Genomic DNA, 26942 nt, shown 5'->3' on the forward strand with positions numbered 1-26942 from the left:
GCACTGCATGGGTGTGCTAAAAGAGGCACGGGGAGGCTTCTTCTCTATAATACAGCAAGCTGATTGTGTGCTATGAGATGGGTGGAAATTGATAGGGTAGAAACACTGGCAGGACAAAAGAAACTTTGCTGACTGATCTGTGTTGAAGGGATGCCTGGTTATGCCATCCTAGTAGGAGATAGAAAGCTTCTTAAAACTCTGGGTAAAATTCCAAAAACACAGTCTTGGTGACTATATTTGTTTGTTCTTAATGTCCTGTGTAATTTGATGGTAATTTTAAAATTAGTTTTACAGTGTTAGACATCAGTGAAAATGCTTGTGTTTATCTTCCCTTTGAAACGTCTGGGTAGCTTGTAACTTCAAAATTAAATGTAGGATCTTGTAAATACGGACAAAGGTAAAGGCACATTAGAATATCACAGTAACAGACTCAAGACTGTGCCAACAGTGGTTAATTTTGAAGGAAGCATTAATTTCCTTTTCCTGTTTTTCAAGATTTTTTTTTCTGTGTAGGAGAAATGCTTCTGCTGCTTAAACATTTTTAAAATAATGGCTTTAAAGGGCACGACTGAGAGCTTGAATCCAAATGTTTTGCTAGTACTTAAAGAATCTTTGTTTAACTCTTGCTTCCTTTTTTTTTTCTTTCTTTTTTTTTTTTTTTTTTTTCCATGCTGTAATGTGGCTTGAGCCAAGATCAGTATAGGACAGAAATGGGCAAAAAACAAGGATGAAATAATATCTGCCTGTCTATCATAACCTGTTCTATTTGTCTGGCTAGTACTTTAGCCAAAAATGAGAGCCAAAACAACAAGGGGAAAGCAGACTGCTCTCTGTTCTTCCTTGTGCATTGTAAACTAAATGTGTGGTTGTTATAGATGATCTTTCTGGAGCAGATACAAGAAGGAGAATGAATGCAACCGTCAATTTGAGATGCCAGGTTTGAGTGCACTTCTCAGAATATTTTTTCTGGGTACATTTATCATCCAGCTGCAAGGGAAACAGAAACACCAGGTGATGTTTGTCTGAGAGTGGCATTTGGAGGTCATAATCATGTGCTGGGAATGGGGACAGCATCAAGTTGCCTGGATAAACAATTTAAGGGTCTAAAGTGGGGCTAAAGTAGACCCAGAGATGAGAGCTGAGGTACCTGATTACTGCAAGGGGACTAGACACCACTGAGTATGGAATATAAGCCAAATCTGAGTTACCTTCTTCACTCTTGTTCTTCATCAATAACACCTGCTTAAAACAGACTGAGAGAAATTGAATCACCTGGTGGAATAAAAGGAAGTTAACAATTAGTTAAATCCATTGCGTGCACTTTCAGGCTGGCTGGTTATTTGGAAGGTAGTAAACTCTATCACCCAAAACAGAACAATGTGATTCACTTGGGTTTGCTCTCAGCTGTGCTGTTGCTGGTGCTATTTGAACTGATGTCTTTGTGGGCTATGAGGCCGTTCATCTGCTTTCTTCTGCTGCAGCTGGCAGCATTGCTCATTCTGGCACAAATGCAAAGAGCAGGGGAAACCCAGATAGTTGCTTTTTTTGGGTCTTAGTCTGAGTACTGGGTAGTGGACTCTAAGCATGAGATAGGGACTGATTAGGACAAAACGTGGGTGGGTGGGAAGGTATGACAGTTGAATGTCATAAATTTCTTTGAGTAGTAAATATTCTAAATAAATACAGTGTGCTAAGTTGTGAGATGTATCGGTTGTTATCTTTTTACCTGCACTAGGTATGTTCTTCTTTAAGGGGACGGTTGTCAGATAGAGAAGCGCACACATAGAAACAGGGCATGATACCTGACTGGCAGCCTACCCAGTCCTCCATCCCTAAAAGATGGGACCAAAAGAGGTTTTTTTTTTTTTTTTAATGCAGAGTTCCTAGTTTCCTTATCAAAAGATAAATTTTATTGCTAAAGATTTTTTTAGGCTTTCCCCATTTCATTTGAAGATCTGTCTGACACTGTTTGGAGTGCATTATTTTCTGATCCCACTGTTTACAGGAAGAAAAGCCATTGATTTGGGGGTATCTTCTGTGAAAGAACTGCCTTATGTGACACTGCCACAGAGAATGTTTAGAGAAAATGTCTCTGGCAGTGAATTTCCCTTTTTACTGATTCTTTCTAGTCCATCATGTTGCATACATCTGGGTTAGTATTATACAAGGGCTAGTATTATAAATGTGAATCATGTATGTGTGCGTGAAATGAGCTTGTTATACCTCTAGCCAGCCACACTGCAGAATTATTTCTGATCTACCTGATAGCTGCACATGCAAGTTGCACTTTAGCTTAGCGTGTTTCACCTCCGGATAAATGCTACCCTTCTTTATTCCATATTAGAAGGCTCAATATTGCTAGCCTGTTCTTGTTTTGGTTGTTTTGTAGGACAGGGACTGATTATTATTATTTTTTTATTTTTTTTAAAAGCTATCAAATTTTTGCCTGTAGAATTTTTTGGGCTTTTTATAAGGCTCTAACTCCTACTTTTGAAATAGTCCTTCACTTCTAAGTGAGGTAAGTACTTCTGGAGAATTTTACGTAAGTAATTATCATATTATATGTTAAAGATAATAGGAGAGAAAGCTGGAAGTAACTTGTTGGAAGTGACTTGTAGTGCATGGTGTAGGTTGGAAGTAAACCACAATGCTCTCCCTAGGCCTTTCAGCTGCTGTTTACTTTTTTAATAATGTTTTTTAATAATGTTTGCTCTTCCTTTCATTCTGAAATTTTGGCATATCATACGGGTGGGGACCACAGTAATTACTACTTAATTTAGCAGGTTTAGGTTGTAAACTGTAGCTTATAAGAGAAAGGGGGAGAAAAAGTAGTCTGTTGGCCCTCTTTTCACTGAGACAGGGAACTCCTGAGGAACATAGGAATAGACCACTGCTTGTTTGATGTTGAGCGTGTGGCTGGGATGCCGCTTGGTCTTTACATAGACCATGCAAGATCGGGCAAGGCTCTGTACGCCCACTCCTTTAACTGTGCTTTTAAGGAAGGATCGTGAAGCATCTGGCCGTCAGCTAGAAAGTCAGAACTCAGGAAATGCCTTTGCATGTAGCATTTGCCAACTGTGGTTTCTGGTATGTTGGTGGGTGGGTTCTGAATGTGGCCATCTTGATAAGAAAATGCCTAAAGCCAGACCCTGTTCATCAAAGGACCGTTTTCTTTGTCTCTCATTTCAATTAAACGTAGAGTTTCTAAAAACAAAAACGCACCGTACTCCTCTCAGAACCACATTGAACCTCTTAAACCTTTTTCATGTGCATCAGGAGTAGCCAGGTCACAGTTAAGGATCAAGCTTATCTTCCCAGATGAATCAATTTCCTTTGACTTTCTCGAAAGAATTTTGTATCCCCTGAAATTTTGTGTCACATCTTACCTTAGATGATTTTTTATTTTTTTTTTCCTGGGAAGATTTTAGAGGAACATATAACATAAAAGGCTATAAGGTTTCAGGAAGTGTCCCTATTTTGATTTTGTAAATCATAAAAATGTAAACATAAAAATATTATCCAGTCTGGGGATTATTATGATTCATATTTTTCCTCCTAAGGAAGAATGGAGAAGGAAAACATCACATAATTTGATTGGGTTATTTGAGAAGTATATTGTCTAGGTTTTGTTTTCTGAGAATTACACTTTCAAGAATGTATTTGGGATTCAAATAAAAGGGTGGGGACAAAACTGGGTTTTGGAAAGGGATTGTGTTTAAGAAGAATGCATGTTTAAATAATACTGATAGGAATAAAATACCAGTGAAGGATCACACCATATTTCTTTTTCATAGTTTCTTGTGCTCTTTTCCAAAATGTCTGTTATTTACTATTCTTTGGGTTCAGGTCTGGCCCAGGCCAGTTGGTTTTGTATAAGATTCCTGGTGTTACAGTCATTCATTGAAATCCTATCAAGCGATGCAGGAGTCTTTGCCTGCGGTGGCATTTGCGAGAGGCAGGACCCACTGTTGGTCCCTTCCCCATTGCCGAGGGGTGGCAGCTCCACCAGGGCTTGCTCAAGGCCTGTGGGGCTTTGGTGCAAGGCAAGAAGTCCATGCAGCCAGAAATATTTCTCCCAGCTGCACACTTCCCATTTGCCTTGGTTGCATAAATGCCGTACTTCCACCATGAGGGGTCAAGGTGCTGCTTTCCTGCCCCACGGCTGTACACACTGCTGCCAGGTCCTCCTTGCATGTGAAGAAGAGTGGCTGGGTTGCGTGGTGGGGTGCGTGGGTGAGGAGGAAGGGAGCAGGGTGTCCTGTGGACAGCATCCCCTGGTGCTGCCATCGCAGTCACACCGTTGCCCTTGGGTAGCTGCCCAAACTGGGACAGAGCCAGACAGGGCAAAGAAGGAGCCCATCCTCCTGTTATGAATCCCATGCCATTGTAACACTAGACATGGACCCATTAAGCACCCACCCAATATCTGTTTGGCTTTGATTATGCAGTGTACTTTGCACAAGTATCGGTGTCCTTGGTTTTAATGAGCATATCAGAAGTTTGTATCTTGGCTCCCCTTCCCCTTTCTAAACACGTTGGGAAAGCCCAAAGATCCTTGATTGGTTTCAGGGCTCTTTGGAAGCTTTAGAAGCCCTTGCTGAGATAGCATCTGGGTTATCAGAGCCTGAAACAGTTTTTTTCAAGAGCTTCAACATTAAAAAAGAGCTAAGTTTTATCGCAGAACATCTTATCAATAGTTGGTTAGCTTACTTGTTGGCAGACTGCGACGAATTCAGTTTTATGCTTCCATTCTGCTTTTAGGCTCTAGCTTGGCATTTGGAGTTGGTGGGATTTTCTGCTTTCTACAGGGCCAAATGTTGAAGTCCTTGCTTGGTTTTAAGAGCAGAATTTCACAGCAGTTTCAGTGCAAATGAATGAATGCTGATGAAAAAAGCTGCAAACTTTTTTTTTCTATGAAAAAAAGATAGTTCTCAAGTATTAGAGGTGTTTGAAACTCTGCCAAGTTTCTGAAAATACTTCCAATTTATCTTCCATGCTCTCCTGAAATGTTTATTGGAAACATGATTTTAATAGTTTTCAAGAGTTATGGTGAGTTAAAATTTTAGTGAGATCTTGGTAGCTAACTCTATAAGAACCCTGAACTGTTAGAAGCTTGTTTCAAGATTGCTGGAAACAAACACAGTGCTGTCGATTTGGATTTTTTTTTTTTTTATTAACATGTTTATTTGGCACATTGGCACCAGCTCAGGTGTATTTAAACCTGTTTTTTTGGTCCCTTTGTAAGTGCAAAGATGGTGCTCTAAGAACAGGTTTGTCTCCAGTTGTCTGCAGTTTGGACTGACAGAAAATACTTTCAGAATGTAAGTTGTTTAGACTGGAAGAGTAAGTTCCTGCTATAATAACTTATTTTAGGAAGAAGTTTGTAATACCGCATATGCATTAATCTCTACAGAACTTTTAAATCCCATAAGAGTCCATGGAAAAGGAGCTCCTGGAATCCTTCCCATCCCATAAAGTTTATTCATAAAATGTGACGTTCTGAGACCTTCTCTCAGTGCACAAAACATTGTTGTGAAACTATAGCCACAGCTCTAGAAATAAGGTTTCAGCTTTTTGCAGATCTGCAGGAAGGTTTGCCATTTGAAAATAATCATGTTTTTCCTTTGTAGCCAGTGGCCAATGTTTCTTTATGCAAGTTGTGCTGCTGAATTTGTGCTGCTACTAACTCTTTCGATAGCTTTGTTATTTAAATCTCCTTGAATACAAGTCTGTCAGTTGTCTGGGGGAAAAAGTCAAATTTCTGTTTTGCCACTACTTGGCATTTTTTCCATCTTACTATGAGGAATTGAATGGGACAGGGAGACTATGGGTTAGTGGCAGATTGAGCAGGCTGTAAGTCCATCCCATACAGTGAGAACTGACAGGGGCTTCCTTTAAATTCTGTAACGGAAAAGGGGGAATTTTTTGCATTGTCTAGTGAAGGGGTGTTAGAGATGCAGGCTCTTTCTTCACCATCTTATAGCTTGCACAAAAACGTCTCTGGCTAGTGGAAGTTTGGGGAAGGTGTCTTTTCATACCCAAACCAAGTCCCAAAGAACACTGTGCAGTGGTGCAGTGAGAGATCCAGGAGAAATGTGTAGGGGTGCTGGTCCCTGTGAGAGTGATCCAATAAGTGGGTTTCAAAGATTGCATGGAAGGAATACTTTGGTATTTGTCAGTTTCCCTCACAAGAGCTGTAACAGCTGTATTTTGGTAATAATGCATATATTTACAGTACGCAAAAGTTACAAGTGTTGACAAACACAGACATGAACACTTATATTTGCTCTTCCTGCTGTCAGATCTATGAGGCTTTTCTCATGCCGTTACTGAGCTGGCTGATAAACCTCTTGGGTTGCTCATCTAGGCATGTGGTTAAGGTCCTTGTGCAAGCTTGCGTGTAACGGCTGCAGAAGAGGAGAGGTGGGGAATGCATGTCAACCTGTCCCAGCCTGGGTGTCTCTGATGTTACCCTCATCGTATGACCCATCTCTTCGAGCACTGTTAAGATGATGAATAGATTTTGAGGGAGGAGATATGACCATGCTGTGGCAGAGAAATGTACCAAGGTCGCAGTCCTGGAGCTGAGGGATTTTTGCCTGTCACCCATGCAGTGGGTTCTTCGGCCCTCGGTTACTGGCCACCAGGCTGAAGGGGATGCTTTCCTAACTCTGTGAACAATGGTGAGGAATTAAGACAAACTCAAAACTGTCTTCAAACAGTGCTGCACAGATGTTTGTTTACAAATGCATTTCTTCATGGATACCTTAACTTATAAGATGTTTAAAAATGAAAACCAAAGCAGACGTAGAAAAATAAGTAAACAACCCATGTAGAGCATGAGGGGTTGCAGCAGCCCCTCTTCTTCCTTCTCATGGGCCTGCTTCCTGAGTGGCTCACCGGTTTTTGATCTTAGAGGGAAGCCAAGGCTTCATATGCTTGCTGGAGGCTCCAGTGGGCACAGCAGATCAAAGCTGAGTGGCTTTCCTCATGCTCTGTAACTGTCTGGTGATCTATTCAGATGCTAAAGCATTTAGATCCGTGATCCAGGGCTTCCCATCCATAGTGTTGCCTGGCACTGACATTCTGAGTGGTGCTGAGGAGGAGCGGAGCGGGGGTTGTTTGTAATGTGCTTGCACTTGTCTCCACCCAGGCCACCTGGGTAATGTGGATGAGATCTGGAGCTTGTGCTAAGGACCCAAGCACTTCAGGCTGTCCTCTTGCAGACAGCTTTGAGGCATGGGTTGAGCCCTTTGACATGGGTTTCCAGGTGTACTGTGCAGGCTGATGGAAATCATGGTCTTGAGAGTTTGCTGAGGTCTGGCCCATCCTGACAGTAAGGTGCCACGCAAGACCTTAAGAGAAGAGGAGATAGATATGCTGTGCCATAGAGAGTTGTTCCCATGCAGTTGTCACTAAATGAGGATAAATTTCAGGTACTGCAATGCAGAAACACGTATTGGCACATAGGTAAGTAGAGAAATAACAAAGAAAAAATACACTTGGTCTTTTGTTATACTGGACTAATTTAAGTCCCTAGATCATTATGTCCTGATGCACATACTGTGATGCAAATACTGAACATTTATGATGATTTCATTTTAACTACTTGATACTATATTATGTGTATTACCCTGCAGTAAATTACCTTTTTTAATACACTGGGGTGCAGATGGTGATGCCTGCATGTGGCAGAGCCCCAGCTGCCTGCCTGCAGGGGGCAGAGAGGAATTTTGCCGCTTAAGGAGAGTTTTACTCAGTGGACCAGGTGCAGTGTGGTTTGCCTTTTTTTTCTTTTTCCCATTGCTTTCCTCTAAAACATTAGGCATGAACCATGGCTGGAGGCAAGAATCCAGCCTTGATGGAGTGCTGTCCTGATCTGATATGACAGGCTTGTGGAAGTGTTCAGCCTTGACCCTTTGTTGCTTTCAAGAGGGAAATCCCATTAGATAACAACTGTACTGATGAGACTGGAAGCATATGTTTAAATTTCCTAAGACCTGAAGAAAGTAAAGAATGAAACTAATTTTTTGAGGGAAGTAAGGGAAAAAAATATTGGAAATATATTTTGTTTCTTGAATAGTCTTACAAAGTGTTATACTTCTAACACTGTTTAATTTCCTATTCAGTTCCTCCCTGGAAGAAGTTGGAAAGGCTTGCTGCATTGGGAGAATACGTTTCATGGGTTGCTAGGTCATCTTGGAAAGTGAAAATGGATTGGGACAGGAGAGCTAATGAGGTTTATCAGACAGCAGAAGTTGGGAGTGAGTCTAAAAGTCAGCATAGAGTTTAGTGTGCTGAAGAAGCCTCTGCTGTGAACCACAGCAGTGTAGGGATAACAGAGATAGTTTAGTTCACTCCTTGCCAGTATGCTAAAGTGGATTTGAATGAAATTGAATGTGTAACTAGCCCCTAATTTCCAAAGCATTTTTGTGTGGGTTTAGCAATCTGATTCCTGTCAAACCCAATGACTGTCATATTGACGCAAATACCAGGCAATATTTAGAAAATTTGGGAAAGGTATTTTGCCAAGCAAGGGAAAAAAAAACCCTCTCTTTTAACATGCATTCCTATAGAAGTCAGAAATACAGAAGAGGGGGAAAAAGCATACTGACGTATTGACCATTCTAACAAAAATCATACTGTACTGGTCTTTTTTTGGAACGTTTTTTGAAGTTTTCCACTGGCTGGAGGCTTTTGAACAAAAGAAAAGAAAAGACACATCTTCTGTCTTCAATTAAATTTCTTAATGATTAACAGAGCAATGCAGTATGTGTGGTGCGTTTTAATTAAATCAGAGGAGACATGATTTGGACAAGATTTTAGTTTCACTTTGAAAGTTATTAAATAAACTGACACTGTTTGCTCTCTGAAGGTTCCTGGGAGCATCCGGTTAGTCGGTAATCCCCGTGCAGCTAGTGAAATAGAGGCCATTCCAAAACACCTAAGGGCCATTACCAAATATTAAAAATGAGCAGGCCGTTCAGCCAGGGATTTAACTGATCATTAACCTGCATGAAGTACAGTCCTGGTCTGAGTCTCCAACTTCATATTTTTAAGATAAGTTCAGAGATGACAAAGGCCCAAACTGAATATTTCAAGTCTCAGTTTTTCATTTTGAATACCTCTGAGCTGTTCAAGTGACATAAGTTGTTGAACAGTCACTGGCTTTGGTGGATAGCTTTGCCAGCAGAGTTTATTGGGTTGTTTTTGAAGCTGAGATCTCGACCAGGGCTTGGATGTTGTTCACCAGTAAAAGTCAGAATAAGAAGATAGGAGCTCTTGGTACAGGACTGTCTCCATAAATTGGCCCAGCAGGAAATGCTATTCTTTTTCCAGAGCTGTGTGTGCTTGTGCGCCTGTGCATGCGTTCATATAAACTATTCCAGCAGAGAAGCATCAAACCCAAAGCCTGGACTCAGACCACGGCTTCAGACTTAAGTGAGACAGTGGATGCTCTCGCTGCTGTGTGGTGGCACACAAGGGTGAACAGGTCCCAGTGCCTCACATCTCCCAAGTTTACTGTTGTATGTTGGGGTGCCTGTCAAGCTTGAGTGTCCACTCATGCCCACTCAGAAGAAGAGTCAAGGCTATAAACTCCTTTGGCTAGCCATGCATCTATTCTCTATGTTTGTATCACGCCTACTGTGTTGTGGGCCACTTTTGTGGCTAAGTTTGAAGTGAATAATAATGTTTAGAGCATGCCTGTAAATAAATAGGTGAATAATTTTATAAACAATCTGTTTTTGAAGGTGTTGAAATTAACTGTTGCCAGAAACAATTGGGGTGGGGAGGTCTTGCATCTACATTATTGGCAGCTTATTTGGCTTTCTGTTTTGTGGATTCTGCAAGACTTATACTACGTGGCTGCAAGCAGGAGTCCTACAAGTCCAATCGTAACTTTCTAGTATTTGAGTACCATACTTCTCACCACTAAAGCTGAAATTTCTTAATGGCAGTCCTTGCTCCAAGAAAGCTAAAGATGAGGTATAAATGAGAGACAGCAAACTTTAAAATTTGCCAGCCAAAATAATAGATTACTTTTTATTGCTGTAAGAATTGGTATACGTCCCTGGTATGTGTAAAATACAATGGTATAGGTGTGGAAGTGAGTGGGAAACAGTGGCCTTTCCCTGTACTGCTGGAGGCTGGAGAGAAATATGCTCCTCTGGAGGGTGGCTCAGAGCTGAAGTGGACCAGAGTCTGTCCCTCGCTAGTGACAGTGCTGGAGAGTCGGGAGAGGAGGTAAAGACAACCTTTGTGAATGCTTCCCTTGTACAGTTTTCTCCATTTCAGTTGTTCAATGACAAGACAATGACTATATCCTAGCTCTTATATGGAGACTATTGTTTGGATCTTAGTGTTTATTTGAAAGCAGTGAAAACGTGACATAAAACAAAAGCTATGCTTTATTGGAAATAGTCTATCACACCCGTGAAATATTATGCTTCTTTATTTCTGGATTGTGCATTGCCCCATAAGTAGCTGATAGAGAATGCAAACACCAGCAGGTATGTTTTTCTAATCAAGGTTCAATTTACAGTGGAAGTTCTTCTTGGAATATCATTTTAGCACTTGCCTTGGAGTTTGTTTTGTTTACTGTCGCAGCCATACATGCAGATGGTAACTTTTCCATGTGAGAAGCAGGATAATATTAATATCTCAGGAACTGAGGGCAGACAGAGAAAATGAAATTCTCTTCTCTGTAGATGACCAAACTCCTGTCTGTGCTGTTCAAGGCCATCCTGTTCCAGGAAAGCAGGCATCTGATGGGATTGAGTGCTACGTGGGCTCTATATAGGTCTTCAGTACCCAAAAGTACGTTATTGTGAGTGTTTAAAATTTCAGAGGCTTCAGGCTCTCACATTTTGATGGTACAAGTTTGTTCCCAATCCTGCAGAACTTGGCTATGCAAGAAGTTCTGTTGTCTGCTAAGTCATTAGCTCTACGATAATTTGTCCATGTGAGCATGCAAACTCTGTTTACATGTGCTTCCATGATTTGCATATGTCCAAAACCAAGACTAGATATTCTGACCTGAGAATATATTTTAATATATTTATCCACTTACGTGTTTGGGTAAGTATTACTTACAGGTTTCACTGAACACATTCAAATTTCTGGCATTGCTGCTGTTTATAGGCATCTAGGTAGAAATAACTATGAGTTACATTGTAAAAAAAATGAGAAGAATAGATGTCATAGCTGTAGGATGGCTTCTTAATACTGAACTCTGTAAGAGTGCAAAAGTCTTACTACTGGGAAATGCAGAATCTCCATTACTTGAGGTATTTAAAACTGGACTGGAAGTGCAAGAGACAGTTCAGCATTATTTGATGATGAAATGCATAGCCTTATTTTTATGAGTACTCAAGAGATTTACTCCAAGACCTTATGTATGGGTTGCCAGACTCTACCTACTGCATATGATTTAATACGCTAAGTGTTGTTCATCTGTGAAATGAAGTCCCTGCTCACATGCCAGTGTCCTAAACTGAAATCTCATAGGAGCATGAATAAACAGATCCTTTTTGCCCTGTGAGATGCATACGTTCAGTTCCCTGCAGTGAACTGTATTGGGGCATTTCAGAACAGACCTTAAAAAAACCAACAGTTTGTCTACTCCGTGAGAACATGAAAGACACTGTGGCATCTTTCATTTTCCCAGGGAGGGAACAGTTAAAAATATTCTTCAAACAAGGAGCAGATGTTAATGTCATTAGAACGGATTTTCATAAAAAATAGAGTTCTGTTTCTCTTGCAAAATGCCAGTAGCTTTAAAAAGTTCTCTACAAGCCTGCCTACTTATTTCAGACCAGTGGCACACAGGAGAGGAGGTGCAGGGTGAACTATTTATTGTCTATGAAACAAATCAGATATATTGCTGTAAGTTATTTGCCTGCCCATTTAAAAACTGCCTCGACTTGGGAAAGGACTAAATGAATTGCTGAAGAGTTAGGGAAGTATTTGAGGAGTAGAACAAGAACAGTGAGCAGTGCAGCAACAGACAGAATCCACTATTGATAAATGGATGCAGAGAGGAATGGACTATGTATGGGAAGGCATGGTCTGGGATGTGCAAACGCCTCTGTCAGGTTCTAAATCCACAATAGTCTCAGAAGAATAAGAATTCAAGGGTTATTGTGATCAGCTCACTGAAAACTCTGCTTTGCATGCAGGAATGGTTAAAGTAAAAATAACAAACAAAATGTTAAGTGGCTCTCTGGATGACCTCTGGACATTCCTATTGTTAGTATGAGGAGATGTTGGAACCTCCCAACAATAATTTCCTTTTGGAAAGCTCTCACGTCTCCTTCCTCCTCCTCATTTTGCTGTTTTAAATGTTGAGAAGCTATGAAAGGCCCTGCAGTTCCTTTCATTGTTGTAATAGATGAGCTTAGACTCTTACAGAGCCATTTGACTTGAATTTGTTGGTGTGAGTGACTACTCTCAAGTGCCCTAGTTTTGTTAGTGTTTGTTTATTTTTTTCTGTTACTTTGCTTAAGGGTCTTGCTGTCCTAGAGCGACTAATCATCTCAGAAACATCAGAACATACAAGGAAAACAGGTTGTGAGACATGCATGCCCTGTCACCATCATTTTTCATCCTTTAGATGCCCAAGTGAATTTCAAAATGATCTGGAGGAAGGTAATTTGCCTCTTATTGCTCCACATGCAACATGTTCACCTCAGGGCCACAAAAGAGATTGTGTTTCTCTGTCAGTTCAGTTACTGAAGAAAGTAAACAACAACAAATGTTTGGCTTTGAAATATTGGGATTATTAAGTGCAAGGATCTATAACTGACTCAGCTCCTCCTCTCTCTTCTTTGTAAAGGGGTTCAAAAGCATGGCAAAAATATTGGTTCAATGTCAGCCTCTTTCAGGAGAACCAGTTCTGCATTGCTATAAATTTACGGAGCTGCTGGATATGCACCAACTGAATGTGAATACTTAGCATTGCAGGTGTTGGCCTTGGTGATCGCTCCTTTGTATTACAAACTGAATTGCAAAATGTCCCTAGAAGAGCCACAGCTCTTCTTAAAACAGTGATGCTCCTCAGCTGAACGGCCCTTATGGCTTAAGCAATGTGCACAACTCTGAAAACAGCTGAAGGTGAAGTCTCTTGGGCACTCACCAGTGGAACAGTATGCCACTAATACGGGTTAGACCAGGTCCACTTGGCACTGTGCTCATTGCCTTTGTGCAGTGGATTAGCAGGACTGTGTCCAGAATTGCATGTCGGGTCTTGAAGCTTTACAAGTGTGATAAGTAATGCTTATTGCAATTTCTGGCTGGAAAAAAATAATAACAGTAGTGCTGTCAAATTAAAAACTAATATGTGGAATGCCAACAGGCAGAGCGTTTCATGCAGTTGTTGAGAAGGACACCTTTTGTAGATGAGTGTGACAGCCAGTTGGGCACAGAGACTGTTTGGGAGTGGAGTTTTGCTCGCCTTATTTATCTTCAGTTCTTCATTTGCGGGCAAAGATGACCCAAGCTGAGGATACACTTGCATGGTCAGCATTGATGATTGCTTAAGAATTGAGTGGACAAAAGGTATATGTTCTAGTAGCGCTGTAGAGATGAAAACTATAGGCAAGAAGATGGAATTTGGTATTAGAAGTCTTGCCCCAAATCAAAAATAGTTAGACGATGTAAATCATTAACACAGTGGTTATTATCTAGACTGTAAGTGCTCCTCCAGACTTTTTATAATTAAAAACATTATTTGGAAAAGCAAAGAAAAAAATTGTGATTCTTCTGACTGTCCTTTAAGGGGGTAGTTTAAAACAGTTGTGGGTCTTAATACGAGTGCGAGAGGCTTCTACTATTCCTAATGAGCCAACAAATAAGTCAGATTTGCCACATAGAGCCAGAATCTGCGCGGTGGTTGGGGCAGTGGGATATTTTTAAAAATCTTGAGCTCTTCACAGAATCACTGAATGGCTGAGGTTGGAAGAAACCTCAGGAGGCCATCTGGTCCAACCTTCCGCTCAAGCACAGATCCCTAGAGCAGGTTTCTCAGGGCCATGTCCAGGAGGCTTTGAACATCTCCAAGGAGGGAGTACTTTTTGAAGGAGTACTGTGAGATTTTAGAAGATAATCATTTTGCTGTTATTTTTATCCCATGTGGAGGCAGTTTTGTTTGTGAGCCCTGCAGTAACCTAAATATTCCAGAATGGATTGCAAAGGACTTAGAACTCACTCAACTGGAAAAAAATAAAAATAAATAAAAATCTGTTTGTGACACAGTAGTAAATACAGACATGTATTAGAAGTCTGTAGGGCTGCATTGGAGCCCAGTTTATAGTTTCATAAACATCTACTCTTGGATCTAGCATCTGATTAAAATGTATGTTTTGGCAGAACAGTGGCACAATCTCTGTTTAACTAATGCTGTTCCAGAGGAAAGAATTCTACTTCTGTAATTTGCCAATCATGGAAATGCCTTTTCCAAGAGTCTTCTCAGGAGACTCCCTTCTCACTGGTATTTTCTGAGGACTCTTCACATTCACACTGCCTTATGTACCCTCTTTCACTTGAGGACAAAGTAAAAGAAATGGAGATGGACTGCTGCACTCTCATCTCACTTGCAAGTCTCTCTGCCACCACAGAAGTGGAATTCATATTTTTCTTCATTTGCAGTCAGCAGTGTTGGCCTTTTCTTGTTTCAGCCCAGACTTCCCCTACATTTTATATGGTAAAAGATGGATAAAGTGGATTTTTTTTTTCAAATTTTTTTGACATATAATCTAAAACAAAGGTCTTCAGATAGTACATATGAAGATATAGCAATTTCTTGGGTTATTGTTTCTGTGTGAAAACCTAAGCCAGTACCTTCTTGATGAGAATCCTTCACCAATCTGTAAGGCACAAAACTGTTCCCTTTTCACAAAAATAATCACCTGGAAACTGTAAAGGGATTTTTTCAGGAGGAAATAAATAAATGACTGCAGTATTTGAGCAGAACATAAAATGAGTATCAGTGCCCTATGCCAAGTGCAGCCATAGGTTTCTTGCAAACTCTGAGAAGAAAATTGTCAGAATGATTCCTCCCTGGACATCCAGCATCCTTCATGGCTTCAGACAGAATGGATTGACTCGGTCAGTGCTCACTCCAAAGTAAGAGTGCCACCTAGTGAACCCGCTCGCTCCTTCCCACAAAGGGTGAGTTTGCTGTAGAGATTTCCCTTTGGAGTACTAATCCATCCACACCCACCCCTGTAATTTATGAGGTTTAACAAGATCGCAGCCTGGGGTGGAATGGCTGCAGGACTGCACAGTAAGCTGTTTCAGTTTACTCGCATATGCAGGCTCAGAGGGGCATGAGAGCCAAGCATGTGAAATCGTGGTAACTGATGGTGCCTCCATTTAAATTACGTTGTTTGCATTTCTATTTCCTGCCTCAGTCACTGGATTAGATGGAAGAACGTTAAGGAGAGTCTGTTAGGTTGGGTTTAGCTCCAGCCCTGTTTTTAATCCCATTGCTAAACACAAGGTGGTTTTATCCTAACTGCCGCTGAGCTTGCAGCTCCTTCCCACCTCCCTGGATCTGTCCCTGTTCGGCAATCACCCTCTTGTCTTTTGAGCTGCCTGATCCAGCTTGACCTTTCACAAATTCGACTGGATGCAAGTGCCTACAATATGTTCAGGCAATGATTTATGATGAAAAGGGAGGACTGGGTCCTGGACCATTGTTTTATATTTAGGTCCTCTCCCCTCATCATCTCTTGGCAGGCTGGAATGTGACTTCCCTACAAGCAAATACTTGTGAAGGCAGCTCTGCACAGCGCTCAGGCTGCTCGGTGCTCGGACAGGCTTGCTGCAATAAAAGCACTTTTTGTGAAAGCTGAATGGGAAGCAAGCATTTGTCGATCAACTTGTACAACTGAGAAATCTACAGGATTTTCCGCAGTTGGAGGTCCAGACATAGCAAAGAGCATCTATTAGAGAGAATACAGTAAAAAAGCTAATAATCATATGATCAGGGAGCAAAGGGGGGTGAAGGGAGGGGAGGAGGATACCAGATAGATAATGAGCTTCACAATAGGCAAATAGCGTGTGTCATTACAGGAGCTAAGGACCGACCAAATGGTTAACCTGTGGGGTGGAAAGAGCATCCAATGAGTCTCGCATGCCTGAAAGGATAATGGCATTTTTATTATCTCATTCCACGCCCTGATCATCTGTCCATTTGCTCCCTGGAGCTGGCAGCAGTTTGCACTGATTCATACGCTGCAGACATGATCAGCAGATCATACTGCAGGCAGAACTTGTCAAGTCTTTCCAAGTGAGTTGTCTATTTATTTTGATATCTGTATGGATTTAGCCATTTGGTGTTGTGTAGCAAGGGCTGGATGGTGTTGATGGGAAAGGGGGACAGAACGGTGTAAAAAGTTCGGAAGTTGGTTGAAGGGGGCAGTAAGCCTTGGATGCAGACCGGGTTCTTTTGCTCCTCTTTTTGCTATATTGTGCTATGTAGAATATTGTCTAAAGGAATAGTCTTCACATATATGTATCTTTTTTTTTTTTTAATCAAAATTGCAGAATTTATTCAGTGCTTTATTCAGTGGCAGAATAATACGTTGGAAGGGTTGGTTGCTAATCAGACGTCTGTTAATGGGAAGTTTACAGAAGTTTCATAGTTTGTGTGAAAACTTTCACATAACTCAGCTTGCTTAATTCACTGTGTAAATAAAGTCCTCATGGCACATTCAGCTCTGAATGTGGGAGGGAAGCAAGAGAAGAAAATCAATTAGCCTGTGCAAAATTGCTGGAGAAATTATCTGGTTTATTTGGGTCCTGTTTTGTTGTTTTGTTTGTCTGCTTTATATGTTGATGAGTGGGAAACAGGGCACTACTATGTTTCTAAAATACTGTGAAGTGATTTATGCCAGGGTTTTGTTTAAAATCTGGGAGAGATTTTCAAAAGAGACTGGGATTTCTGGGTGCTGGTTTTTGGAGTTTCCAGCATCAAATCCTGTGCTCTTGTACGGAGGGAGGGAGCTCAGAGATTTCTGAAACTCAACCCCTCCAAGAAGTCCCTTCCAGGAATCTGAAATCCTTCATCATGATTTCAGATATTGGGCAATAAATACTAATTTAACTAAGAGCACGTCAAATAAACTTGTTTTGCGTTGGTCTGTGGTGAAACATGGCCACAAGCCACGGCTGCCAGCCCTCCCATATCGCTGTATGGGAATGGGGAGCTGCCCAGGCAGGGAACCAGCTTCACCGCAACCGTTGTGAGGGGAAAGCAAGGGAGTGGAAGGGAGAGGAGAAGCTGCTGAGATTTAGGCATTTTGGTGCTGATATAGCTGGTGGAAACCTGGACTCTTGGCACCTAGTGTGGGGAGCTGGCCCGGAGTGCCGTAACTGAGGCTGGAGGCTCCGAGGTGACCTTCAGACCCTACTCACTGGCTTGCACTGGGGCCAGTTTAGCTAGATTGGACAGAGTCTGACTGTTTTGTTTACAAAACCAGAAATCTTTGGATATCCTTGCTGAGAGAGGTTCTTCTACGCTCTTCCCTCGGGTAAGAGTGGGAACCAGCAACTTGCTGGCTTTGTGCCTTGTGCCTCTCTGAAGCATTGGGCGAGCGCTGGGAGGAGTACCCTAGTGTGTGTCTGCATTAGCACCCACAGTTACATTATGTGAAATGAAGCCACTGAAGTCAGTGAAATTATGTCCGAGTGAAGGCAATTCAATTCTTTTTCTCTTGAAACATGATTACCTACCGTACTCCTGGTTTTCTGTGTCTTGGGTGATTTGTATCCTTGTAGCAGCTTCTAAACAAGGGCAGACACACCTTGACAACCAGACATGGATTTTCTTTTGTCAAGGCTTCCAGTAGCATATCTGGTGAACAGCAAAGCTCTCTTGGGGCAAGGACTTTCAAGAGAAATGAAATGTGTGGCCAAAATTTGGAAACTGATTTATTCCCTTTTAACAAACACGTACATGACCTCAGGCCAAAAGTGGGGAAGACACCTTTAGCATTACCCACAAAGGCTTCTTCAAAGCATTGCTCAGTGAAATACATGATGAAATACTGCCCTTCCCAGGCTAAGGCATAACGTAATCATTCCAAGTGCTCATGCCTTCTCAGGAGATTGCAATGGAAAAGAAAAAGGAGTATTAAAATCCATATAAGTGAACTCTCTGGAGACTTTCCAGGGAAAGGCTGGAAGCTGTTACTGCACTGCTTTGAATGAGGTACAATAAGAATTCTAACTTCTTGCAAATGTCCTCTAATGGCCTCTTTATATGATAGTTTCAGCTGCAGCATTTAAAGATACTTTCTATGCTCTTGGTGTACTTGTAGAAAATCCTGTAATTGCTAAATAGTTGAATATAATCCTGTTAGCATTTGATATGCTGGAAATTAAAAGCAGAAGCTCTCATCATAGCCAAGAAATCATTCCGGTTGGCCTGAAAATATAAAGACTGCTAAGTAAATGTATAAGGATTGAATTGGCTCACTTTGCTGGACACTCAAATAAGTGTTTACTGTGCAAGTTTCTAAGGAATGCAGAAATATTCTTTGCCAACAGGTAGAATGTTTTCTTCCAGTAAATTATAACTTTAGTTCGTACTTCACAGATTGTTTGTTGGAGGTCAGGATGTTGGAAATTCACCTTCACAGTATTTTCTGATTCATTCCTTATAGTCTTGTATATCTTTTCTGTTTCTTGGATGGATGTTCAAGACAGATAATTGACTATATTTTTTTTTATTAGAAGAGAAGGGTGGAAGAAGACACCTTACATCTCCACAGACAGCAGAAATGATGGCGGCATTGTGTCATCTGGTTAATTCTGCTCTGAAGATAAATATTGTTCATTTTCACTTGAAGCCATCTTTTTCCTTCTTACTGATCTTCTCTGTTGGACATGCTTTTCATTCCTGTTCCCCAGTGGGCAATAGCCTGAATCCTTAATTTGCAAAAGCCTTTTTAGATTACCGAGGAAAAATAAGATGGGCATAATGTAACTAGACACCAGATATGTGAAGATATTAGCTTGCAGCAAGCCTATTTGTGTCCATTTTGAAAACTCTGAACAGCAGTCAGTCTCTGAAAGTGGCTCATCCCCTTACACTGTCCTGTCCATTTTTGAGCTGTACAGCTTATATCCAAGTTGCACATCAGTGCCTTATGCTTAGGGACGAAGCCCAAAACACTTGGGATGATAGGTGAGTGCTTTTGATGCAGATATATTTATCTCTGTGTGGACCATATTTATGTCAAACACTCTGGTAATAATGTTTCTTGTGCACAGAGCATTCTTGATGTATTAGTTGTCACTGCCAAAGTGCACTACATAGGGTTTGTGTCTGGTTTACACATCATCAGGGACATGGGCTATTGGAGACTGAATGTCCACTTCAAGATTTTTATGCTGGATTTAGGAACTTTCCTCATAGTGTGTCAGAAGAAATTTTTGATGAGCTGAAACATTTCTGAGTGAAATTATCCTTCTTGGTGGAAACATTATGGCAGAGAAAGGATAGGTCTGTTAGGAAACATCTCTGAGATTTCTGAGGTGCCTCTTTTCCTCCAACACAAGCAAGGCACTGAGGGGTGAGGGCACAAAGCTGGATTAATCTGTGTGGAGTTTTGGGCACCCACCTGAGTTTAAAGTCATGATTCTGTAAAAGCCAAATTTCTAAGATTAGTTCTCAAAAACCCCAAGCTCAGTTCTCTACCCTGTTTAAGCCAGGACACTGGTGAGAGGTATCAGACTCAACCTGGTGCTGCTCTCTGGGAATCCGAAAGCCTGAGGTGAGCTCAAAGAACTATTTTTCATTAACAGGAAATTTAGTAAAACCAAGAAAAATTAAGAGAGTTCAGGACAGAGTTCTGTTCGGGAATTCATCAAATTCTGAGACTAGCTTTGTCTAAATGAAAACAAGTTTTTTTTGTTTTTAATTAAGTTTTGGACACTTTTTCTAAATAAATTATTGAGTTTCCTCTTTGCATTTTTTTTTTAAACAAAACATTCTGATCTTTTGTTTCCAAACAGAATTGACCTAAATTTAAAAGAAAAAATAAGTTAAAAGAAAAAAAATAGATGAAAGATTTGCCGCCTTCTTTCAGGCTGAATTAAAATAAAGCAATCCTGAGCATTTTCCATATCACTTCACTTTGACAAATGTTTTTTTTTTTTTTTCCTACTTCAGCAAAACTAGAAAATTCCTTGTTAATGCAGATCTTTAATCCAGATAGGTCCTTCACAGCCACCCTGTTGGCATAGGTGTGGCTGTGTGGGATGGGGGGCGGCAGAAATTCATCTGTCTGCTTCATACCCCTGCCTTTCCTTCCCTGCCAAACCTGCAATCCCGGGCCTCCCCCTCCACCCTTTTCCACATTTGGAATAAAACAAGAAGGTCCAGAAGGATGGGGAAGAAATTCTCTGGTGATTATTTCATGACCTCTGTGCTCTTCTGTCCAATTTGAGTAGTGCAATGTAGATGCAGTAAACTGGATACTTGAAATCCACACATTTAAAAATCCAACCAAGTGAGATAATTCCATCAGTTGTTTGAATAACTGAAATGCTCAGACTTAACTTTGTAACTTTTCACTGCTTTTGATTTTACTTTCTTAAAGAAAACACACAGAGAAAACTTTCTTTACCATAGTTTAATGTACTAAGCACTGAAGTGTATAAAAATGTCTCTCTGACCTCAGTTAGGCTGCTTACATGTATAAGTAGCTGTGAGGCCAAGATTATAATTACATATCTGTATAATGTTAGCCTTTATGCATTCATCCATTCCAATTTCAATTCTATATTTTATAAAATCTATGATCAAATTTTGGAGCCCAAACTAAGCTGATGTCGTCCCTTTTAGTGTAGGACTCAGCCCTTTTATTCTCCTCCTGTGTTTTATTTTTATTAGTTGCTTTCTTTTTGTGCTGATGTGCAGCACATATTGTTAAAGCCACTTATTAGAGCCAGAATTTTACAGCATGGAGACTGTCCTAATAAGGGAAAAAACCTAGCGCTTTATTGGTGAGGTAAGAGAAATCAGGCAGCGGATAATTTTTTTGCTGATTGAGAAGGATAAGGTGCGGTTTGGCAGGTATCGCATTGGTTTGGCATTTGCTGACATGGTTCCTCTTTTCTGCAGTTCAAATCCTTTGCAGAGCAGACAGTCAGGGAGGGCTTCCCCCCTCCCCTCTTCCTTCTCTTTTTCACAAGTGTTCAGTAGTGCCGTGAAATCTCCCTGTGACACACAAACTGGATGTGGTAATGAGAAGTTTTTGCAAGCCTAACAGTGCCATATTGTAATCACCTTTTAGGGAACAGCAGGCACACTGAAACACAGATTTCCATGGGGGGTGGTTGTATATCTAAAGTATTTAAACAGTTTGTGAAGTTGACAAAAGAAATCACACTTTAGTCCGAGGTATTATGATCCAATTTGTCTATCCTCAAACATCCATCATTGAAGGAAAATATAAATTGCAAGAGTTAGTTGACACTTTAAAGTGCTCATCTGTTTTTCTTTCAAACTGCTTTGAAGGCTTACATTGAATTCCAGGAATGAGTAACGCATCCGAGGCTTAAATACAGGCTCCAGCACAGATCTGAACTCAGTAGAGTTCCTCCGGTTTTAAGCTGAGTTATGATGAGCAAAGTTGCAAGCGAGGACAGAAGTTGGTATCTAAATTCTTTTCTTCCTTAGTCTCTGTTTGTTTCTTGGTAAATGAAATGTCAAACCAACTGTCAGCTCTGCTAAAATTCAGTCAGTGCTGCACCAGGACACCACAAGTGATGTAAAGTGGCTGCCCCCTTCCTACCCAGTGCCCCTTGCATGGCTCCTTGACTGTAAGAGGAAAAACAGTTTACCTAGTCAGTAATTGGCCAGTTTTCTGTCACTCATTTCTTTTCTTCAGAGTATTATAAGTTTGATTATGTCCCTTGTGAAGCATTTTTCCTCTTCTTTTTTTTTTTTCCCCCAACATAATAATTTGAGAGTACCTATCCTGTTATTGTTGAAGTTAGTTCACTGTAGGCAAAGGATGTGAAAGATAAACTCAGATGATAATAAAGCAGAAAAGAAAAATAAACATGTTAGTAGTAGGGATTGGATGAACAAGATCACGTTAAACAGTATGCACAGATGCACTGTTAGAAGTAAGCTACTCCCAAAAGGTTGTTGTGCAACCATTTCATTTTTGCGTATATATATATGTCTATCTTTTTTTTTTTTTTGTCTGATACCTATTTGTATTCAGACCCTTCTTCCTCAAAGCTGGAATCTCTATTAAATATCAGGGACTTGGCTGATTTTGTTGTAATCTTTGTTTTTAATTTCCATCCACTACTTTTTCATATACGTTGACTAAACAATACTGAGAACTATTTGGATTCTCATGAGCAGCAAGCAACTCCAGCAAAACGTGGCGTGCTGGCCTGTAGGGATTAACTCCATATAAGCAGTTTTTATTCTGAACTCTGAGTCTTTTTCAGATCACTTTCACTCTGCTTTATGCTTCTGTTAAGGAGACCTGGTGCTAGTGTGGGACCTCCATGTAAAAGTTACCGTATTACACAACAACAACAACAAAGATGCTTCTTGTTCCAGACAGTTAAAAACCTTGTTAAGAAAACATCTCCTAACTGGTCTGCTATGCATTTCAGAAAAAGTGAAAGTCACTCATGCAAAAGTATTCTATATGCACTTGTTTTGCTTCCCCAGATACTCTGAGAATCGTGGAGGCCTGTCCTAGAGGTGTGTCCCTGAGACCAACACACTTGTCACTGCAGGATGTGAGACCTTGGCTTCTATTTGATTTGTCATAGCCAAATTGCCTGCAGATTTTTAACCATAAAAATATATTACATGTTTCTGAACAAAAGATTTTTGGCTTGCCAAATTCCATCTGCAATACGTTCGGCGCTGGAGTTGCTTCAGTGTAATTACAGAAGTACCTTCTAGCATCACAAAAGTTGGCATGTTGGCGTCTTGGCACCATCCTTACTACACTTTTTTTTTTTCTTATTTTTTAATTAGAGGAGCTTGTAACTGAGCAGTAGGGTTGTGGGAAGGATGAGCCCCACAAAGTTTAACTCTGTAGGTTTAAGCATCCCCAAACAAAGCCCATCCCCATCGCCGCATATTGAAATGGCCATGTCAGACCCTTTGTAGTCTCTGTTCATTTTCATTCAGGTATTGCCTGGCTTGCCAGGTTGTGGGAGCTACAGTTGCCTCTCCTATGCTGTGTGCTTCCTTTCCTTTTCTCTTTTGTTCTTTCCTTCAAGCACTCTTGCTACCGTGTTACCTGATGTTTTGCAAAACATGAATGAAATGCATCCTGAACTTACTGTATGCTCTCGCATATAACTTTCTTCAAAATTAGACTCCCATTTGTAACTTAGTCTCAAATAATAGCTTCACATATTTTCTGTAACACCTGTATTTCTTCTGTAAAGCAGCAGATTTTTAGTTTTGTACTTCCACCCTGATGAGGGGAATCACTGGGATGGCTTCTAGGTGTGTACGATGGCATTGTGCATCTTGGCCTTAGTCATCTGCCTCCTCCTGGAACAAGAGCGGTTAGACACATCATGTAAGCAGTCTTCTTTTTCAGCATTTGAAAAAACCCCAAAGCCTAAGTAACAGAGGTAACATCTGCTTCAAAAGGTAGCTGAACTTCTCCTTTAGTTGGAAAGATTAAGGCTGAGGAATAACTTTCTTGTAGTTTCTCTATTACATTTACCATAAAGCAATGTAGTTTAGAAGTTCTCTGCAAATGTAACTCCTCCTCAAGACTTGTCAGTATGCTGAAAAGCTCACTTTACACCTTTGCAGCACTATCTTGTTTTGGTACTCCTGCAAGTCCCTATCTGTATGGCCATGAAAGCTTCCCACTGACAGCATGTGCGTTAACGGTAATCTGCAGCCCATCCAGTTGAGGACAAATATTTCTGTCATGCATATCTGAGAGTTTCATTTGATCCTTTGTCATTTGAAGATAGCCATGGGGTCAATTCCTTGCTTAATTTCCTGGATTCTTCTCTCTTTCAAGCTCACCCAACACCCTAAGGAGTGATCAGGTGGGAGACAGTTTGGCTTTGATACATCCCATTTTGTCCTGTGCTTGTAGCCCCTGAACGAGAAGGGTGAACGCTCCGAATATGTGAAGTACTTGTTTCTGTTACATTCTATGAGCACTAGCTGTCCCCTGTCCTATTCTGCCCCTGAAAATGTTACCAACATGTTTTCTCACACTGAAAAGGATGTTATGTACTTTACCAGATTATAACAAGCAGAGATTTTGCTGTTTAGTGCCTAGCTTTTGATCCTTTCCAGCACTTGCCAAGAGGCATGACAAATTGAGTGCATGCCTGTATCCTGAAAAGAATAGAATAGAATAGTTCAGTTGGAAGGGACCTTCAAAGATTTTCTAAATCCACCTGCCTGACCTCTTCAGGGCTTACCAAAAATTAAAGCATATTCATGAGGGCATTATCCAAATACTTCTTGAACACTGAAGGGCTTGGCTCATCAACCACCCCTGCAGGAAGCCTGTCCCAGCGTTTGACCCCCTCCCGGTGCAGCCACTTTCCCAATGCCCTGCCTGACCCTCCCCTGGCAGCTCTTCCTGCGTGCCCTGTGCTCAGTCCCAGGGAGCAGAGACCGGCGCCTCCCTCTGCATCTTCCCCTCCTTGGGGAGCTGCAGGGAGCAGCAAGGTCGCCTCCTGGCCTCTCTTCTCCAGACATGGGACAACTCGGTGTCCTCGCAGGACGTGCCTTCCAGCTCTTTCACCACCTTTGGTGCCCTCCTCCAGATGCATTCAGGTACCATAGCATCCTGTTGTATTGTGGAGCCCAGAACTGTACACAGTATTGAAGACGAAGCCACACCAATACTAAATATAGCTGGAGAGCCACCTCTTCTGACCAGCTGGCTGTGCTGTGTTAATGCAGTTTACCCTCTTGGCTGCCAGGGTACACTGCTGGCTCCTGTTCAGCCTGTTGCTGACCAGCACCCCCAGGTCCCTTCTGCTGAGCTTCTCCCAGCCACTCATCTCCCCAGCTGTACCTGTGTCCAGCATTCCTCCGTCCCAGGCGCAGCACCTGGCATTTTTCCATTTTTGGCATATCAGCCTTTAGGCTGATAGTGTTGCAAGGGTAGGCAGTAGGGAGGGTCAGGCTTGGGAGAATTTAAGGCAGGGCTCACAGGTGTGGAGGAAGAAGATGGAGACACCCATTAAAATGCCATTAGGTGAGAAGTGACACAGTCTGCTTGGAATGTGAGAAGAAATTGGAGAAGGAACTGGAAAAGCTTCTAGGGAGCTGAAATGGAGGAGAAAACCATTTGGGAGTTTTCTCTGCAAAGTAGGAAAGTACGTAGTGGGGCCTGCCCTGGAGCTTCCTAAATCTGTGGTAATTTTGTGGTAGTATTCTGAGAAAACTTTGGGCAAGGGTCCAGAAAAACTGTTGGTGTACACTTATAGCTGTGCACTGACACTGGCAATCACTCTCATATTGAGCTGGCAGAAGCACCCATAAGTACATCCAAGATCACCTCACTGGCAGACAGTCGTAGTGTCTGAATCAAGTTTTATGCCTCTGTTAGACTGCTTAGTCTTATAATACCTTCTTGTTGTAGGTAACGCACATCACGACAGCCTCTGAGTCCCCCAAATGGATGATATTTTCACTGAACACTCCTGTAGTCAGATGGGAGCTGAAGCACAAGGGAGTTTAAGCATCTCATGCACAAGGTTGTAGTGGAGAGAAGGCAAACGAAGCCTTCTAAATCCAACATTAAGCATCTTAGCTACTGACATTTTAGCTTCAGTTAAAAGTAAGCTTAACTTATTTTTCCCATTTGGAGGATCGCTGAACTCCAGATACTTTTGTTACCTCATAGCAGCTAAAATGGATCCTTTTCAGACAGATGATTACTGTATCCTTATTTATTCAGTAGTCTTTGTCAACTGAGTTGTGGTAAGAGGTTGGCCAACACTCTTTGAGAGCAGGAATTCAATTTCTCTCATGCTTTTCCTAATTCTGTTGCCAAATATTCTCTGATTTGCATTGCTACATCCTCATTTGTCAAATGCCATGTTTTCACAAAAGTGTATTAAGCATATACTTACTATCCAGTGCTTTTTTTTTTTTTTTTTCCTCCCTGTGCCTTTCTGGATGCTTTACTGAAATTCAATGAGAAATTTCATAGAAGGATGAGTTGAATTGCATCTCACTTACAGTTGCCTTGGTGTGCATATGTGAATAGTTACTGTGGATTGCTGGGAAGAGGATACTTGGACAAACCATGGCATGTCTGGATCAAGTCTAAAGCCAGTTTTCTGGTATTGTTATTCCTAATGATCCATATGTTGTGCGAATGCCTTTCTGATATGAGTCCCAGTGGCTTCCTAAAACACTCCTCTATCTTGCAGTGCAGGTGAGATGATAGGAAATGTTTTGTCTTTGAATCAAGAGGTAGTCCTGTATGGGCCACTGTTGGTGGGTCTGGCTTATGTTCCGGTCAGTCCCATCTATCCCATGGCACTGAAGAAAATGTAGCGAGAGCCACTATGCACAGAAGCCTTCCCATGCAATGTCTTTGAGAGTTTCTGCATGCCTAAAATCTCCAGGCTGTAGAGCAGGTGTTTTCTCACTCATCCACCTTTTGGGAGTCCTATCTCACCAAGCTGGCTCTTCTTGCACCTGTTGAAGCATGGAAAGCAGAAGGGTTTGGCAGTGAACCCAACGGTAGGGTGAGGAGCTGCACCCCATTTTCCATATTTTCAGGCACTGAAGTGAAAGTCGGTTCACAACCTAGTGTTTCAAAGAAGTGCCAGGCTGTGTTGGGGCATGCTGACCCGTGTGTGCAGCCTGAGGCTGTTTTGCAGTGACATGGCCGCAAGTTTCCCCTGGGTAAAGTAGCTTTCCACCCTTCCTTTCCTGTTTCCCAACA

At 41.4% G+C, this 26942-nt stretch overlaps 1 protein-coding gene across 13 annotated transcripts in view; it reads left to right on the forward strand.

The window, feature by feature from the left end:
• The window catches only part of CALD1 (caldesmon 1), a 194010-nt gene that overhangs the window by 122760 nt on the left and 44308 nt on the right, over positions 1 to 26942 (forward strand). Inside the window, exon 1 of one of the 13 annotated variants that reach the window (XM_048058188.2) lies at positions 16052 to 16291. The exons of the other annotated variants lie outside the window; for them this stretch is intronic. Coding sequence (XP_047914145.2) covers positions 16245 to 16291 — 47 coding nt within the window. The 5' untranslated portion in view covers positions 16052 to 16244. Of the gene's footprint in view, positions 1 to 16051; positions 16292 to 26942 lie in introns of those variants that run through there. 13 annotated transcript variants of the gene reach the window in all.

This window comes from Anser cygnoides, chromosome 1, assembly GCF_040182565.1.
Source record: "Anser cygnoides isolate HZ-2024a breed goose chromosome 1, Taihu_goose_T2T_genome, whole genome shotgun sequence".
NCBI classification, from domain to species: Eukaryota; Metazoa; Chordata; class Aves; order Anseriformes; family Anatidae; genus Anser; species Anser cygnoides.